We start from the raw sequence: 15,166 nt of genomic DNA, 5'->3' as shown, positions 1-15,166 counted from the left end.
TGCATGTTAATCATTTTATAATTATTATCTATTTGTATTCTACATAAGATGTGAAAATGCTGGATATTTGACAGGTACATATACATGTACAGTACCCTGGATATCTCTCCACAATACAAGAGATAAGGCCTCCCCCCCCCCCCCCCCCCACCTCCAAAAGAAAAATCTGTCCATTTTCACGTTTCTTGTTGTGCACAAAGCTACCTGACATTTTCCTGAAGGCATCTTTGTCATTATTAGCTAATTCATATCTTTATAACACGTGTTTACTCTCAGTGTTGCTGTTATAACACACACACACACACACACACACACACACACACACACGTGTATTTGTTTACATCTCGTAACAAATCTCGCGTGATTAGAGCAATATCTTCGGATGACGTCAATAGTTCAATTGTCCCTATCCCCCTATACGGGCACCTGCTTATATTATGTGTATAAAAGCCAGGCAGTGGCAGAAGTTGCTGGCTTCGGTGAAGTCCACTTGCTAGAAGAAACCCAACACCTAAGGAATAATTTCTCATAAAAAGAAAGTCATGTCGTCACAGAACCCAGTGGTAAGTAGATGTGCACGAAAGAGATACGTTTTTGTAGGTAATGAAAGGGTACTATTTTAAAATGACGTAGAACTTCTAGCAAAATACGGCTAATGGCTTTCTTTGACTGAAACACATGCATGTTTAATTATCTATTCATTCAACATTTGTAGCCTGTCTTTACGTAGTTTACGCGCTTACAATATTTATATTATCTGTTATCAAATTGAAACGATCGTATTCATGAATGGACTGGAGAAGAAAATGATAAGGTTGCCTGTATTTCGAGTTTCTCACGTTCGGCTACATATAAACCAGCACTTTGGATGAGTCCAAACGCCGGCGAGTCCATTAACTTTACAGTGAAGTGGCGTTGATGCTGTTAGTACATAAATACAAAAGTTGCAGTATGCATTGAGTTTTACGTTCATTGGGATATAATATCGGATGTAATATTGACAACGACAGTAATTTAGGCCATATCTGTTGTAAATATGCGCATTGGTATACATTGATTGGTTTTTTTTTTTATTTCATACATTAACTTGGATATTCTTCATATGTGAAAAGTAAATATTAAACGGAAAAAATAAGGAATTTTTCAATTGAAATCTGTGTTGTTAAAGTTCAATTTTGATTCTGAGCTTAATATTCTAGTATTTTTCATTCAGATGTAAAGGTATTTATATTGTGCTAAGTACACCAACCTTTACCTCACATGAACTCTTTGTTTTAGCCAAAGTTATACAGGTCAGTGGTTGATGATGTGATTAACAATGTCCGAGAAGCATTTCTGGATGAAGGGGTGGATGAGCAAGTTCTACAAGAATTAAAACAGGTACTCAGAGATTATCTTTAATAGTCTACACTGTTTATAATAATAATAATAAAGGATATTTAAAAAAAGGCAAATATTGTTAATGTTATAATTCATATGTAGGTGATTGCAACTAATTTATGAATGATTTATGAAATGTAATTTTCTAGTGGGGTAATTTCATGTAGTAACCAAGATCTACATTGGCTATTTTGTATTTGAACAATTCATGTTTTACTTTGGATGTGTTATTGCTTTGTTTAAACATTTCTACATTGAAAACATTTGTACCAGCTATGGGAAAGCAAACTGTACCAGTCCAAGGCAGTAGAAGGGATGCCTGCAGAACACGACCAGTACCTCCAGCAGTTTGCAGCTTTAGCTCAGCCACAACAGCCAAAACAACAGCAGGCCCAGCAGAGAATCCATGTCCAACAAGTCCCCCAGCAGTCTCAACCTCGCCAACAGACACCGCAACAGCCGCAGCAACCGCAACAACAGCCGCAGCAAGGTGACATTTATACAATTTCTTCAAATAAGATTGTTTCAGACCAATGTTGTTTACCACTGGGGTTACTGTTGCACTGCACTGTTATGGAGATTGTTCCTATTTCCAGTCTTACATTTGTTCTTGTGTTGATGTAAAAAAATTTTTTATGTGGTTACAAACGTTGAAATGCTAACCACATGTAAATATTTTCTGTAGCAAAAGTTAATCCTTGTTATTTAAATTCATATTTTATTTATTAAGTGTCAAAGAATCTTTCATATGTGTTTAGGTGCAACAGCTTTACCAACCATACAGATTCCACTATTCACAAATTTAGGAGGAACATTAGACATTGTAAGTTGATTGAAAGTCTTTATTTTTTGCTTATAATTTCATAACTTGATGAAGTGTTGTATAACTTCTACAAGTATGATTTCAGATGTAAACATCACAAAAGAAATTTAAGTAATTGGCAAATTAAGGTCTTTGTATAGCACTTTGATATAGTTCACTAATAAATAATTTTCAACAACATAAAATTGTATCACCTGATGTAAATTTGTGAAAAGATACATTTTTTTAGGGGAGGGGTTGTAAATTTATGGGCTCAGACATTAAGTTGTGAATTATAAGAATATTTATTATTTTTATATCCTTATTTCAGAGCAATGCAGCTGCAGCAGCCACCATAGCATTACCAGTACCTTTATATCAACAGCAGCTGCAGGCCTTGCAAGCACAGGGAATCACGCTCCAACAGACAAGTAAGAAAAAAGTTTGTCATGTGCACCATAATGCTGACTGGAAGCTATATTTTTGGAGAGCTTTGTCACACAGTAACTTAATGATTAGAAAATAGAGCATGAAATATGAATAAAAAAAGGTTTGAAGATGAAGGCTTAGATATACCTTTGCAATTCTTACAGAGTTTTGGTCAGTGCATGTAAACATTTGTTTTGTTTATGTTTATATTTGAACTCTCTGCAAAACTCATTATTGGTTTTGGTATTTTAACCTTGGCACTAATAATTTAGTGACATTTTGATATGTTTCATTTTCTTAAATCTAAAAACAAGCAGTAAGAAATTGCCCAATATATACATTTTTGCATTAGATGTTTTTCTTATTTATTCATTTATTTTAAAATCTTTTCTGAAATGAGTATCTTTATATTTAGGTACTGGTCAGTTCATAGCAATCCAGCAGGCTGCCCAGCCACAGGCCCAAGCTACAGGACAGCCAGTTCTAACAACGCAGCCACAGTTTGCAACAGTAAATCCACAACATATACAGACAGTACCAGTGCAATCAGGACAACAGGTGACTTCTGGTTCAATATTAAAGGACCGTTCCACAGTATCTTCTCCTCTGCAACATTTGACCATACAGAAGACTTCACATATTAGAATAATAATAATAATATAAGCAGTTGATTTTCCTCTTATGTGTTTTGCATAAAAATCTTAGGTATATAATACTCATCCCAGCACAGGAAGAATACTTGATCATGTATGTATATTTGTTCACAGAGTCAAACCCCACTACTACAGCTGGATGGTGCTAATGATACCAGCTCTGAAGAAGATGATGATGATGATAAGGATGATGATGATGATGACCAGGAAGATGAGGAGAATGAGTATCAGGGAGAGGAAGAGGTACTTTTTTTATTTAACTTTGATATGTTTGTATTGATTGAAGTAAAATAAGTTGTTTCTTTTTCTGAAATGTGTAAATCATTTTCAGTATAAGCAGTACTCACTTTGAGGAAATTTATGATGTTTTTTATACCTGTAAGGTTTTCATTCTGTTTAAAAAAAAAAAAAAAGGATAAATTTAATTCTCACTTACATAGTTGTTAAGTGTACCTTGGTTGCTTTTTGGATTTATAAAGCTCTATTTCAAATTTTATAGAAATATCTAATTAAAAAGGAGGCATTTTTTAAATTTATTTTGATTAATATATACATTAATTTTTTTTTTTTTTTTTTTTTTTTTTTTTTTTTTTTTTTTTTTTCCAGGAGCCTTTAAATTCCGGTGATGATGTGAGTGAAGAGGACCCTACAGAGTTGTTTGAAACAGATAATGTTGTAGTATGCCAGTATGATAAAGTAAGTTTCAGATTTATTATTTGGGTGATAGAGCCTAACATGCTGTTGAGATATTAAACATGTTGTTATAAAATGCTCTTCTTATGTACAGACACAGTAGTGACTATGTGTTGCCATCACCTGTGTCTTTCCACAGCAGGTGCAGTTTATTACAGGTAGTTATTAAGTACACGAGCTTCTAAACTTTTTTGTTAGCATTAGTTGGCTTGCTTTAAATAAAGATGCATAACATTTGTACATTGAAATGATATTGTAATGAGGACAGTTGTTCCCACAACATTGTGGAAATACATGAGTTACAGTAAAACGTCATAGTGAAAAAGTGATAGTGATAGATATATGTATTACTTATTGCCATTTATTAAAATTGATGACCATTTTTACCTTTTTCAGATTAACAGAGCCAAAAACAGATGGAAATTCCATTTAAAAGATGGCATTATGAATCTCAATGGCAAAGACTATGTATTTCAAAAAGCCACAGGAGATGCTGAATGGTGATATTACAAGATCATGCTTCTTTGTTGGTTGTGCTTTGCAGGGCAGGTGGAATTCCTCGGAATTTGAAGGGTCACCGAGAGGGTCAAGAGCTGGTTATTGAGATTTATCTCCTGATGACTTTCCATATAATGCATATGTGCTATAATGCACTTGTACCAAAGAAATTTCCATCTCTGAAGTTGTTGAAAAAAAGAATTTTTTATACTTTATATATGGGTGAAACTGCTAAGTTCACGTTAATGCATGTACATGCACATTTTATTTTATAAGATGAAATGCCATATAGAAAGGATCAAAACTGAATTTTTCATGTTGATGAATGTTACCAAGGACTATATATTCTTCAATACAATTATATCAAAAACGGTGACACAGGTATCATGTACCTCTAATTGCATATTCCTGAAAATGCTTCATATGACAACAGGGCAATGTTCACTTTGTTTATTTCATATCTTGTCAGTCATTAAAATCGTGATTTTTGTCCTGTGATCCAATCATCTTTATTGAATCTGTCTTTTTGTACTTTATTAAGCAACCCACTTGAAAATGCTATAGATGTGACATGTATTTGTTAAAAAATGCACTGCAGAGCAGTGTATCAACATTAGCAAAACAAAGAAATAAAAAAAATAATAAAAATTCAAATGTAAATTTCGGTATGTGTGTCTGTACAACCCAAGTTGGAAAGACTGCCACAAGACTACTTGATCTGAAAAACAGCAACTGTGAGATAAATGAAGGGTAGCGTATTGAGAAATACCGTGAAAACGTCTTAGATTACCTTTAAAATCGATGAGATTTTTCAGGCCTACTAGGACGTCCCTAAATAATGAATTTTGGTCATGTGGAAAATCAATTGTTTTTGTTTAAAAAACGTTATAGAATCGGAATTACGGAATGATGAAAAAAGAACCATCTGCTAAAATTGGAACCTACATGAAGTTTTAAGTTTTCGCCAGTCGATGCATGACGTCATGGGGATTTCCCTACCAACCTCGATTTGAGACCATGAAGAAAAATAATGGCTGCCATTTCGAGTGAGTATCCCCCAAAAAAATATATTTTTTCTCGTGCAAATACATCTAAGCTTAATTGGTTTTACTGTGCGTCTTAGTCTCCATTTTGCCAGGACAACCAGGCCATATATATATATGTTATGACATTGTTCAAAGAAGCATTTGCGGACGCTTGCACTTTGAATGACGATGTTTTCTTGTATTGGAACAGATTTTCAGGCGTCATCAACGTTTTGAATTAATCATAGAAAATCTCGTGGTCGGTGGCTCATTTTTTGTATGTACATTTATGCTTCATTTTTCAAAAATAGGTATAGTATTCTTGGAACGAGGAGCTATTGGTTGGTAAATAGTTGTTACATTATGATAAAGTGGACCGAACATGGACGCATTAACCGGTAGGCCAAAAATGTGAGATTGTAATATATTCAGATTATTGATATAACTCTACAGAAAGCACCCTTGTTACTTTTGTTTTGTAGATCATAATCCGAAGATTTCTGAAGGTATCTTTAGGTCACTCCAGGAGCCCACTGAAAATGATGAAACTGTGGACACACACAGGTTAATGAAATGCAACTCATTTTCCATTGTCTTCTTTTGCACATAAAACTTCTGAAGCCCTGTTTGTATTGCACATCTAATCTTAATCTTGATCCAAGAAAAATACTTTTGTAACTTAAATATAGAGAGACATTAAAGCTGAAGCTGTTCAAATAACAAATGTTTTTGTATGTAGGAGTTTCAACTTCAATTTGTTTATTGATTTAAATAATGCTGTCGTTGTCAGGTTCCTAAGTGCACCAGAAAGCAGATCCTGCCACTGCAGCCGGAGACTGTGCCACTCTCGGCCATCTTCCCAGGTAGAACCACTAAATCAAAGGTCTACCCTCAGAGGTCAATCTTCATGTGAAAATAATGAATGTGAAGTTGGCAACATTGAACCAGAGAGAGAGACAGATGCTACAGCTGTAAGAAACACACAACAGGTAGTTTGTGGTGCTGAGGGAATTACAGGCAGACAGAAGGGTCCTGATAGCCATATATTTTGTAGCCATGATAAGACAAACACCAGAGATGATGCTGTAAATCAAATCAGACAGAAGGGTCCTGATAGCCATATATTTTGTAGCCATGATAAGACAAACACCAGAGATGATGCTGTAAATCAAAGTATTAAAAATATTACTAGTGCTAGAGAGGCTGTTATGTCAGGATCTCTATTTAATGTTCCTCTGTATGGGGCAGCTAACGAGAGTGCTGAAGAAGGAATGGCGTTCATGCAACAAACTATGCTTCAAAGCAACCATTCTGGAAAAGAAAATTTCCATCATGTGCTTGAAAATGAAAGGAGCCGTTGCCAGTCTCTGCCAAACTATCATATTTCAAGAAGAGAGGCATGCTCTTGTTCTAAGGGAAGAGGGGCTCATCAGTGTGTTATTAGAGGTAGTGAAGAAGGCACAATGGAGATTGTGCACCCAGAGTCTGTGGCCAATATGGAGGTTGTACGAGATCCAGCCTCGGCTGAAAAACATGTGTTTGTAGTACAGCCCTGTTTTTCTCAGTTGAGCCAAACTGAAGGAAGGCAGCAAATCTGTCCACAGCAACCACTGGCCATCCCGTCTAGTTTTCTTGAACCAAGAACTGAGAATCCACAGGTGGATATCCACATGGTGGAAAGAATGGTGGCTTATGGGGCTACGCAAGATTCGGTTCATTCTGATAATGAGCTGCCAAGTGTGAAACACATTGCATCCACCCAAGAAGCTAGAGTACCGGCAACAGAAAGTGATGTTCGGGGGCAGTCAAATTTTGCTCATAACTCTGTGCTTGAGTTAGATGGTGAAAACAGAACTGGAGAAAACAGTTTGAAACAGACAAGTAAATACCCAAGCATAGGTCCAGATCAACATTCTTGCCTTGCAAATAAGAATGTTTCACCTTCTCCAGGGGCCAGCTACATCATTGTAAATAGCATCCCCAGTATGAATACCACTACAAGAGCTGTGGCTCAGAACTTAAGCAACCAAATGAGGAGAATGGAGAGTGGTGTTGGAGGTAAGACACTTAAAATAAAATAATAGCATTATGAAACGCTGTGAATTCATTAATCAGTCATATTTGGCTTAATGATAAAAAGTGGTGTTGCCTTGGAAAAAATGGATAAATTGGAAATGGGAAATTCATTTTGATCATTTTTATGAATAATTTTAACTTTGGTATAATATTTGGTGAAAAAAAATTGTTTTTAGCCTCAAACCTTGAAGCTTACCCAGTGAAAGAAAGCTCAAAATCATGTGGAGTTTCAGCAATAGGAGCTGGAGAACCTATGTTTAGTGACCCTAAAGGTAATTTAGTATATGGTGAGGGTTGTCACAACATTGATAAATATGTAACATTGAACTTTCTGATTATGTCACACCAGTGTGAAGAAAATGTGGAGAACATGAATACAAACATTGTAAGTTGTGAGAGTTGTAATGGTTGTTATTGGTCTGTTATGATTGAATCATTATTATCAAGGGTAAGGAAAGCTCAGTTGAGGTACATCGATTGATAGAAAAATGATTGTGATGGATTTCTTTTTTGACAGATGACTCCGGTAGTCTAAAGAAATGGTCATTTGGCCAGCAGAAATCACAGGAAAGTGGTTATGATGTAAATAGAGATCAGCAAGCTGTAGGCAAGTCAGTGGACACCAAAAATTTAACTCTCCTAACTTCAGGTACAACTTATTTTCATGTTTTGGTTTGGGTATAAAATTTTTTTGATATAAGATATTGTTATTCAAATGAAGCATTTTAAATAAGTAATAAATTAAACACAAATTTTATTTTTTTGTTGCAAACTGAAAATCTCCAAGGTGATTATAAAGGGGAAATCATAGCATAACATAAAAATAACAGTTTATATTTTACTCGCATTCAATTTGTACAATCTTTTTAATAAATACCTTGTATCTATAGCTGCTGAGGATGATATGAAGAAGCAAAATACTGAAAATGGAGGCAGTGTGAGAGAGGTAGGTCTTAATTTAATTTCCTGTCAAGTTGTCTTGATCTAACCATGTCTGACCCATCTTAGCAGGCAATCTGATATAGATAAGCTCAAAGTGGGACGGGATTTACATTGCTTTAAGTGAAACATCAGAATGATTAGATTTGCTGCCTACAGTTCTGTTATCTTAATCAGGCAGCATACAGCTTATTTAGATAAGACATACATGTACCATGATATTTACCTGTAAATATTGCAAACTCATACGATTCTTTTTTATTCTTCTTATCATGGGATGTTTCCTTCATTGTTTTCTTTTTTCCCTAAAAGCCACTAGGGTCATGGGCTGCAGAGGGTGGGGCTGCTGCACCAGTGCCCTCTACCTGTCAATGCCATAGTGCTCAGAGTAAGTTTTCATTCATGTGCTATTCCTAAGATTAATTTTCACTTCTGACAATAGAAACAATTAGGATCATATTCAGAAGATATTTTTATATGTCAGTACCAATAACATATGTTCCCAGTAGTGTTGATTTTACTTTAAAAATATAGAAAACTAAATTTAAACAAATTGTAAATGGAGTTGCCATTATTATCAGTGTATATGAAAACCTGTCAGTTTAATCAACTTTGCTTTCAGATGTTATTCCTGAAAAAGATTTTTATGTAGGAAGCCAAAGCCAGTTATCCAACTTAAACAGTGGCACATTTACCACCAAGACTAACATAGTACATAACAACATGGATCTGTCAAGTGATGATTCCACTTCATTGTTGAAAATGTCTTCTTGTGAGAAGTCAAAAGTGGAACAATATGACCAGCTGGAGGTAGCTGATTTGCCATTGGACTTACTCCATGAGTTAGAACAGTACTTGGATCCAGAGAAGCCCCTCATTAAAGACTGGCGCCATCTGGCGAGCATCCACAAAGTGAAGAATAGGCAGATTCAGTATATTCGTTCTAATTTTCGTATTCCCAGTCCCACATCCCAGTTGTGGCAGCTTCTAGAATTTAATGGCTATACAGTTCTGCAGCTTAAGCAGGATTTAAGGAAAATACAGAGGCTGGACTGCTTGGCTAAACTTGAGGATTACATTGAAAATCACATGGAGTTGCACTAAAACTTTGCAAAACTGTCTGTTGAATTCTTGGAATTCACCGTAGGATGAGAGATTTTTGCTCATAGATACGATCTTAATGAGTAATTATTATTATTATTATTATTATTATTATTATTATTATTATTATAACTTAAAGCCATTATTAGTTTAAATCAAATAAGATGCATTTACTTTGAAGCTATAGTGACTGTCAAGTGAATATCTCCATTGTGGACATAGCAAAATATTTTTCTTTGTCATTTACAATTTTTTTTGTGTATTTATTTACACTGTGTTTGACTACTAAAAACATTATGTACCTATAATGAGCAAAGAAACAAAGATATTTAATGTTATTATTTTAAGATCATGATTTCACAGTGCATTGTAATACAATAAATGTTAAAATTGTATTGTTAAAATTGAATGTATATAATAATACTGCTTAGCATGCAATACCAAGTCTGCTTTTAAAATTATAATATTTAATATTTGAAAGCTGCCTTGTACAAAAGTATTTTATTAAAAAATGAAACTGCTGAAGTCAAATAAATATTGGTTTTAAAGTATGGTCTTCCAGTTGATATGTTCCTCACCTGGATGTGTTGTCCACAATGTAACACAAAATGCCCTTGTTATGGCATGTAATAGGATGTTAAGATGTGACAAATTGGCACTAGTCTTCTCATATCAATCCTCTGGGATGAAAAGTATTTATTGAAATGAGCAATTTATTGAAGTGGCATGGATACCCTACAACGCTTATAAACCACTCGCACTAGTTAATTTTACCACTCAAGTGACACTAACACAATTTAGTTACTCAAAGTTTTAAAACTGTCCCTTCTTCAAATTTCTGGACCTTTTTTAAATCCCTCCAATTTGTCTGTCAAAGTCTGATATGGTATGGTGCATTACTGTTGGCGTTGCACATGCCAAAATACAATTATTCAAATCAGTTGCCCAAAAGGTTATATATTGCACAGTAAGCAGAAAATCTGTTATAATAGTTTCAGGATATATGAAACCTTGCCCTTTGGTACATATTTAAGTGATGCTATTTAAAACTATATTTGGGACATTTGATAGGGCTTTGTGGTAAATGTTTTAATTCATCTTAAGAATGCAAACTTTCACCAAAGAAGTTCACATGGTTCAAAACCTTGTTTTAAATGAATTTTCCATTTAACTAATGAAGTTATAAATTTTATGATGTAAAGTTTTTAAATGGTTTACAGTCAGAAAGTTCACTTTATTTTCAAACTAATGGAAGAAAAGGTTTGTCTCAAGTCATTTATTAACACACTTACCTTCACACCTCTAACAAGAGTACTTTTAACAAGTTTAAACATCTGTTTATCATGAAAGAAATTCTAATAATTTCTGTCATCACTAATTTATTATACCTGAATACTTATCAGACAATAAACTGGCATAACAATTTAAAACAGCAATATTAAAAGATTTATAGCAAAGATTATACTTCAATTTTGAAAGGCGCAATTTCTGCTTATAAAATAACGAAATAACTTCAGAATTTAGTTTGGCTTTTTTTGCCATGCACCTAACAAAGTTAAATAAAATGTCAACTCCTAGTGAAAAACAAAGACTTCAGACTGTGCATGTGCTTCTGACCATTTCAATCCTGAATAAGCAGTTAAAAGCACTTTCTGTGCACAATGCTGGGACCAGACTCATCATACTCCTGCTTACTTATCCACATCTGTTGGAAGGTTGACAGAGAGGAAAGAATGGAGCCACCAATCCATACGGAGTATTTTCTTTCTGGTGGAGCAATGATTTTGACTTTCATTGTGCTTGGGGCAAGGGCAGTGATTTCCTTCTGCATGCGGTCGGCAATTCCAGGGTACATAGTGCTCCCTCCAGATAACACAGAGTTACCATACAAATCTTTACGGATATCCACATCACACTTCATGATGGAATTGAAGCACGTTTCATGGATTCCAGCTGCTTCCATGCCAATGAAAGAAGGCTGGAACATGGACTCTGGACACCTGAACCTCTCGTTTCCAATGGTAATCACTTGACCATCTGGTAACTCGTAGCTCTTCTCCAAGGCGGATGACTGTGCTGCAGTTGCCAGCTCCTGCTCAAAATCAAGTGCAACATAACACAGTTTTTCCTTGATGTCACGAACAATTTCTCTCTCTGCTGTGGTAGTGAAGGAATATCCACGTTCTGTGAGGATCTTCATCAGGTAGTCTGTCAGGTCACGCCCAGCAAGGTCAAGACGAAGGATGGCATGGGGCAGGGCATAGCCTTCATAGATGGGAACAGTGTGGCTCACACCATCTCCAGAATCTAATACAATGCCAGTGGTACGGCCAGATGCATACAGCGAAAGCACTGCTTGGATACCAACATACATGGCGGGGGAGTTGAAGGTCTCAAACATGATCTGGGTCATCTTTTCTCTGTTGGCCTTTGGATTAAGGGGAGCCTCTGTCAGCAGAACTGGGTGTTCCTCTGGGGCCACACGCAGCTCATTGTAGAATGTATGATGCCAGATCTTCTCCATGTCATCCCAGTTTGTTACAATTCCATGCTCTATGGGGTATTTTAGGGTGAGGATACCTCTTTTGCTCTGAGCCTCGTCTCCAACATAGCTGTCCTTTTGACCCATTCCAACCATCACACCCTAAAGAGGGAGAAATTTTTAAATTAATAATCTTTAAATGTGGCCTAGATAATGCTCATAATAAATACAAAACAATTCATAGATGCAACATTAGTATTACTTTTTTTAAAAAATGACAGATATTGCCCACTCTCCAAATCTTAAAAATGGGCTGAAAAATTCGTTTCACATACTTCAAAAATCTCCAAATTGATCAAACTTTTCAACTACTTCTCAAATACATTGCTATTTGTTGCTACAAATTTACTTATGAATGTTTTGCAAAGATTTTCAAGATTTTATAAAAACAGTTATATTTCAATGATAAAAACTGACTGAATGATACTAAGTATCACTTTAGTATTCCATTCGTATACGAGACCTTCAAGGCTTCAACTCGCATGCATTTGAAGTCACGTTATAATTTTTAAAACTGCCCTACGATCGAGTTGTTTGTTACTGTTAATCACTTGTTGTATTGTGCCAGAGGAGACGAACACAGTTGATGACTTGGGATCACATCCTAACACAATACGGAATATCTGCGATTTTGAACGACGCGAATTTTCAAACATCCGAACGTGAATGCAGCATCAGCCCAAGTAAGCAGAAAATGGTTCCTCTTTGTGTTTCTTTCTATCTGAGAGACCACTGTCTTACTTTGGAGTCAAACTGAACATCAACAAGATACTCTTGCACAAACCCAAATCTTTTTACAAAGGTAGAATTATATAAAGGGTTAGTCTAACAGTTATTAATCTATGATAGGAATATCGAATAGTCCAATTTCCATTTGATATCATGTTTTCTTGCAAGGTTTATCTCTTTACCTGGTGGCGTGGTCTGCCAACGATGGACGGAAAAACCGCCCGTGGAGCATCATCACCAGCAAATCCGGCTTTACACATGCCAGAGCCATTATCAACGACAATTGCGGCAACTTCGTCGTCACACATATCTAAATGTCGCTCCTTATAAAAAACTACCGATCGAAAAAAAACGTTCGTGCACTCTTTTTCTTCAAACTTCAAGTGAGCTACCGCGTGCGTGACGTAGTTGCTTCTGAGAACTGATATCACGTGGGCAACCAAATATGGAATTGCAATTCCTAATTTGGAATTCAACTGATGAACATACAGATACTGCAACTGCAACCTGGCCAGGCCGCAAATCCGAGAAATAAAAGTAAAATTCACTAAAAATCTAGACTTTCTACACGGACGAATAAAAAGTTTTTTTCTGTATCCGGGAGGACTTAAACCTATTTTTATAAGAATTGCAGACAATGAATGCAATTTGTGTGTCATAAATTTTGAATTTAAATTCTTTAAACCGAGGATTGTGACTACTTTGCGCAAAGTTGCTAATATAGATCTATGGGAAGTAACAAAAACATGTAATAATACTGCTAGTTTTAAAAAAGGAGGTCGACGAAATCTGACTGCAGGAACAATCATAGGCCTAATTTCAAGGGATGAGATATGATTTTCATTCATACCGATGAAAATTATCGTAGTTGCCTATAGGCTAGTTGGGGTTGAGGCCACATCAATGTTTTTAAAATGACATTTTCGTCACCATTCCTTAAATTCACGTATACCTACATGTATGTGAACTCCAAGATATAATGATGTATCCCTGATAATATTACAAATAGTATTATGATTATTTCAATTTAGCCGTAACTGATATATATTTTTGTAATTTCAAAAGCAATATTTGTTCACAGCGAAATTTATTTGGCCAGTTGCAAGTAGGCTAATATGAACGGTAAGAAAATCATGAGAGTTTTTTACGTCCGGTTGTAAAAGACTTCATAAACAGGCCCTAGGTTTGACTGGTGCTTTGACGGCTATACTGTAGGTTACTATAAAATTTTGAAAACGAAATGCATTCCCTGTTTTTATTTAGTTTTATCGTGAAACGGGGACTCTTTTCATTCAGAATTGAGATATCCGTAGCTTTGTAGACCTCATTGGTTTCACCTTACAATACGTTGTGATTAGACCTACCATACTACCTACTTTTTTGAAAAAAAATTAAAACTCTTCTTGGCAATTCCATAACAAGCAAGAAGTTGTATGGATAACTTGTTAAAGGATGTTCTTGTTTTAACTAGGGCCGTATGTGCTAACATTTCATTTACAAATAATAGAGAAAGGAGAAAGACAGAGGCCACAATGCGCCTTCTTGATTATCAGGATCGATTCACGTTTGTCACGTGTCATCCGAACCGATCCCGCGCTTCAGTGAACTTAATTTAGTCATCAACACCTTGGATATAATATCGCAATTTTGTCCATGTCAACATCAAAGAATTTCATCAGCCATATTCTGCTCTAAAAGTTACAATAATGGGTTAGACAAATACGAGTTGCAGTAGCCTCTACTTAGGCGTGTTATTAGTCCACCACCCCCTTCCTCTGTATTCCTTTCGCAGTAACGGCAAATAGGCCTAGAGTTAAGGGGGAGTTGCTCCATCGTTTCTGTTGAGACTAACACCTAGAGCTCCATTCCCCGACTGTGGTGATATAAGTTTTTATTTTATTTTATTTTATTTATTTTTTATTTTTTTGCTGTTGTCTGAAAAATCTATTATTGTAACTTTAATCGTGAGCAATTCTGAACGGTAAAATGGTACGCTGACGCCCAGGGTACCCGTACTTAGTCTCTTCGTCATGTTGGGCATATCGATTAAAAGTTGTTCAAGTTTTAAATGCTGTTCAAGCGAAGAATATCACTAGTTGTAATAAATCTGTCTTAGAAAATAAAGAGATTTCCCAAGAGTGGTGATATAATGCTATTTGGAATGTTAAAAATGTAATTTTGTGTCGAGTGTTATGTATACCAATAAGGCAAAACACCGTAAATTTTAAAAGGACGCTGCAGAACAGCAAAGATATGATGGTCATTATGAAATTTGTTTTTTTGTTTTTTGTTCATAAAC

The 15,166-nt window shown here is 35.4% G+C and overlaps 3 protein-coding genes across 3 annotated transcripts; 2 read left to right on the top strand and 1 right to left on the bottom strand.

The window, feature by feature from the left end:
- Window positions 1-386: 386 nt before the first annotated feature.
- On the top strand, window positions 387-4,953 carry LOC106166973 (transcription initiation factor IIA subunit 1). Its single transcript, XM_013545634.3, has 9 exons — window positions 387-563; window positions 1,279-1,380; window positions 1,654-1,870; window positions 2,139-2,203; window positions 2,514-2,613; window positions 3,027-3,169; window positions 3,379-3,507; window positions 3,871-3,960; window positions 4,354-4,953. The coding sequence occupies exons 1-9, from the start codon at window positions 543-545 to the stop codon at window positions 4,459-4,461; spliced, it is 975 nt and encodes a 324-aa protein (XP_013401088.3). The 5' UTR covers window positions 387-542; the 3' UTR covers window positions 4,462-4,953.
- A 174-nt stretch (window positions 4,954-5,127) lies between these two features.
- LOC106171744 (uncharacterized) lies at window positions 5,128-10,097 on the top strand. Its single transcript, XM_087004901.1, has 8 exons — window positions 5,128-5,501; window positions 5,963-6,044; window positions 6,271-7,538; window positions 7,733-7,828; window positions 8,074-8,205; window positions 8,447-8,502; window positions 8,808-8,883; window positions 9,118-10,097. Exons 1-8 carry the CDS (start codon window positions 5,486-5,488, stop codon window positions 9,597-9,599), a joined length of 2,208 nt encoding a protein of 735 aa, XP_086861027.1. The 5' UTR covers window positions 5,128-5,485; the 3' UTR covers window positions 9,600-10,097.
- A 760-nt stretch (window positions 10,098-10,857) lies between these two features.
- LOC106171767 (actin-1) lies at window positions 10,858-13,262 on the bottom strand. The gene is made up of 2 exons (XM_013552234.2): window positions 13,050-13,262; window positions 10,858-12,240 (listed from the first exon to the last, which is right to left on the bottom strand). Exons 1-2 carry the CDS (start codon window positions 13,173-13,175, stop codon window positions 11,236-11,238), a joined length of 1,131 nt encoding a protein of 376 aa, XP_013407688.1. The 5' UTR covers window positions 13,176-13,262; the 3' UTR covers window positions 10,858-11,235.
- Window positions 13,263-15,166: the final 1,904 nt, after the last annotated feature.

This window comes from Lingula anatina, chromosome 2 (genome assembly GCF_051362555.1).
Source record: "Lingula anatina isolate TDL-2025a chromosome 2, LinAna3.0, whole genome shotgun sequence".
In the NCBI taxonomy this organism is placed as follows: Eukaryota; Metazoa; Brachiopoda; class Lingulata; order Lingulida; family Lingulidae; genus Lingula; species Lingula anatina.
The sequence above is the reverse complement of the archived record's forward strand: the minus strand, read 5'-3'. Positions and strand labels throughout refer to the sequence as shown.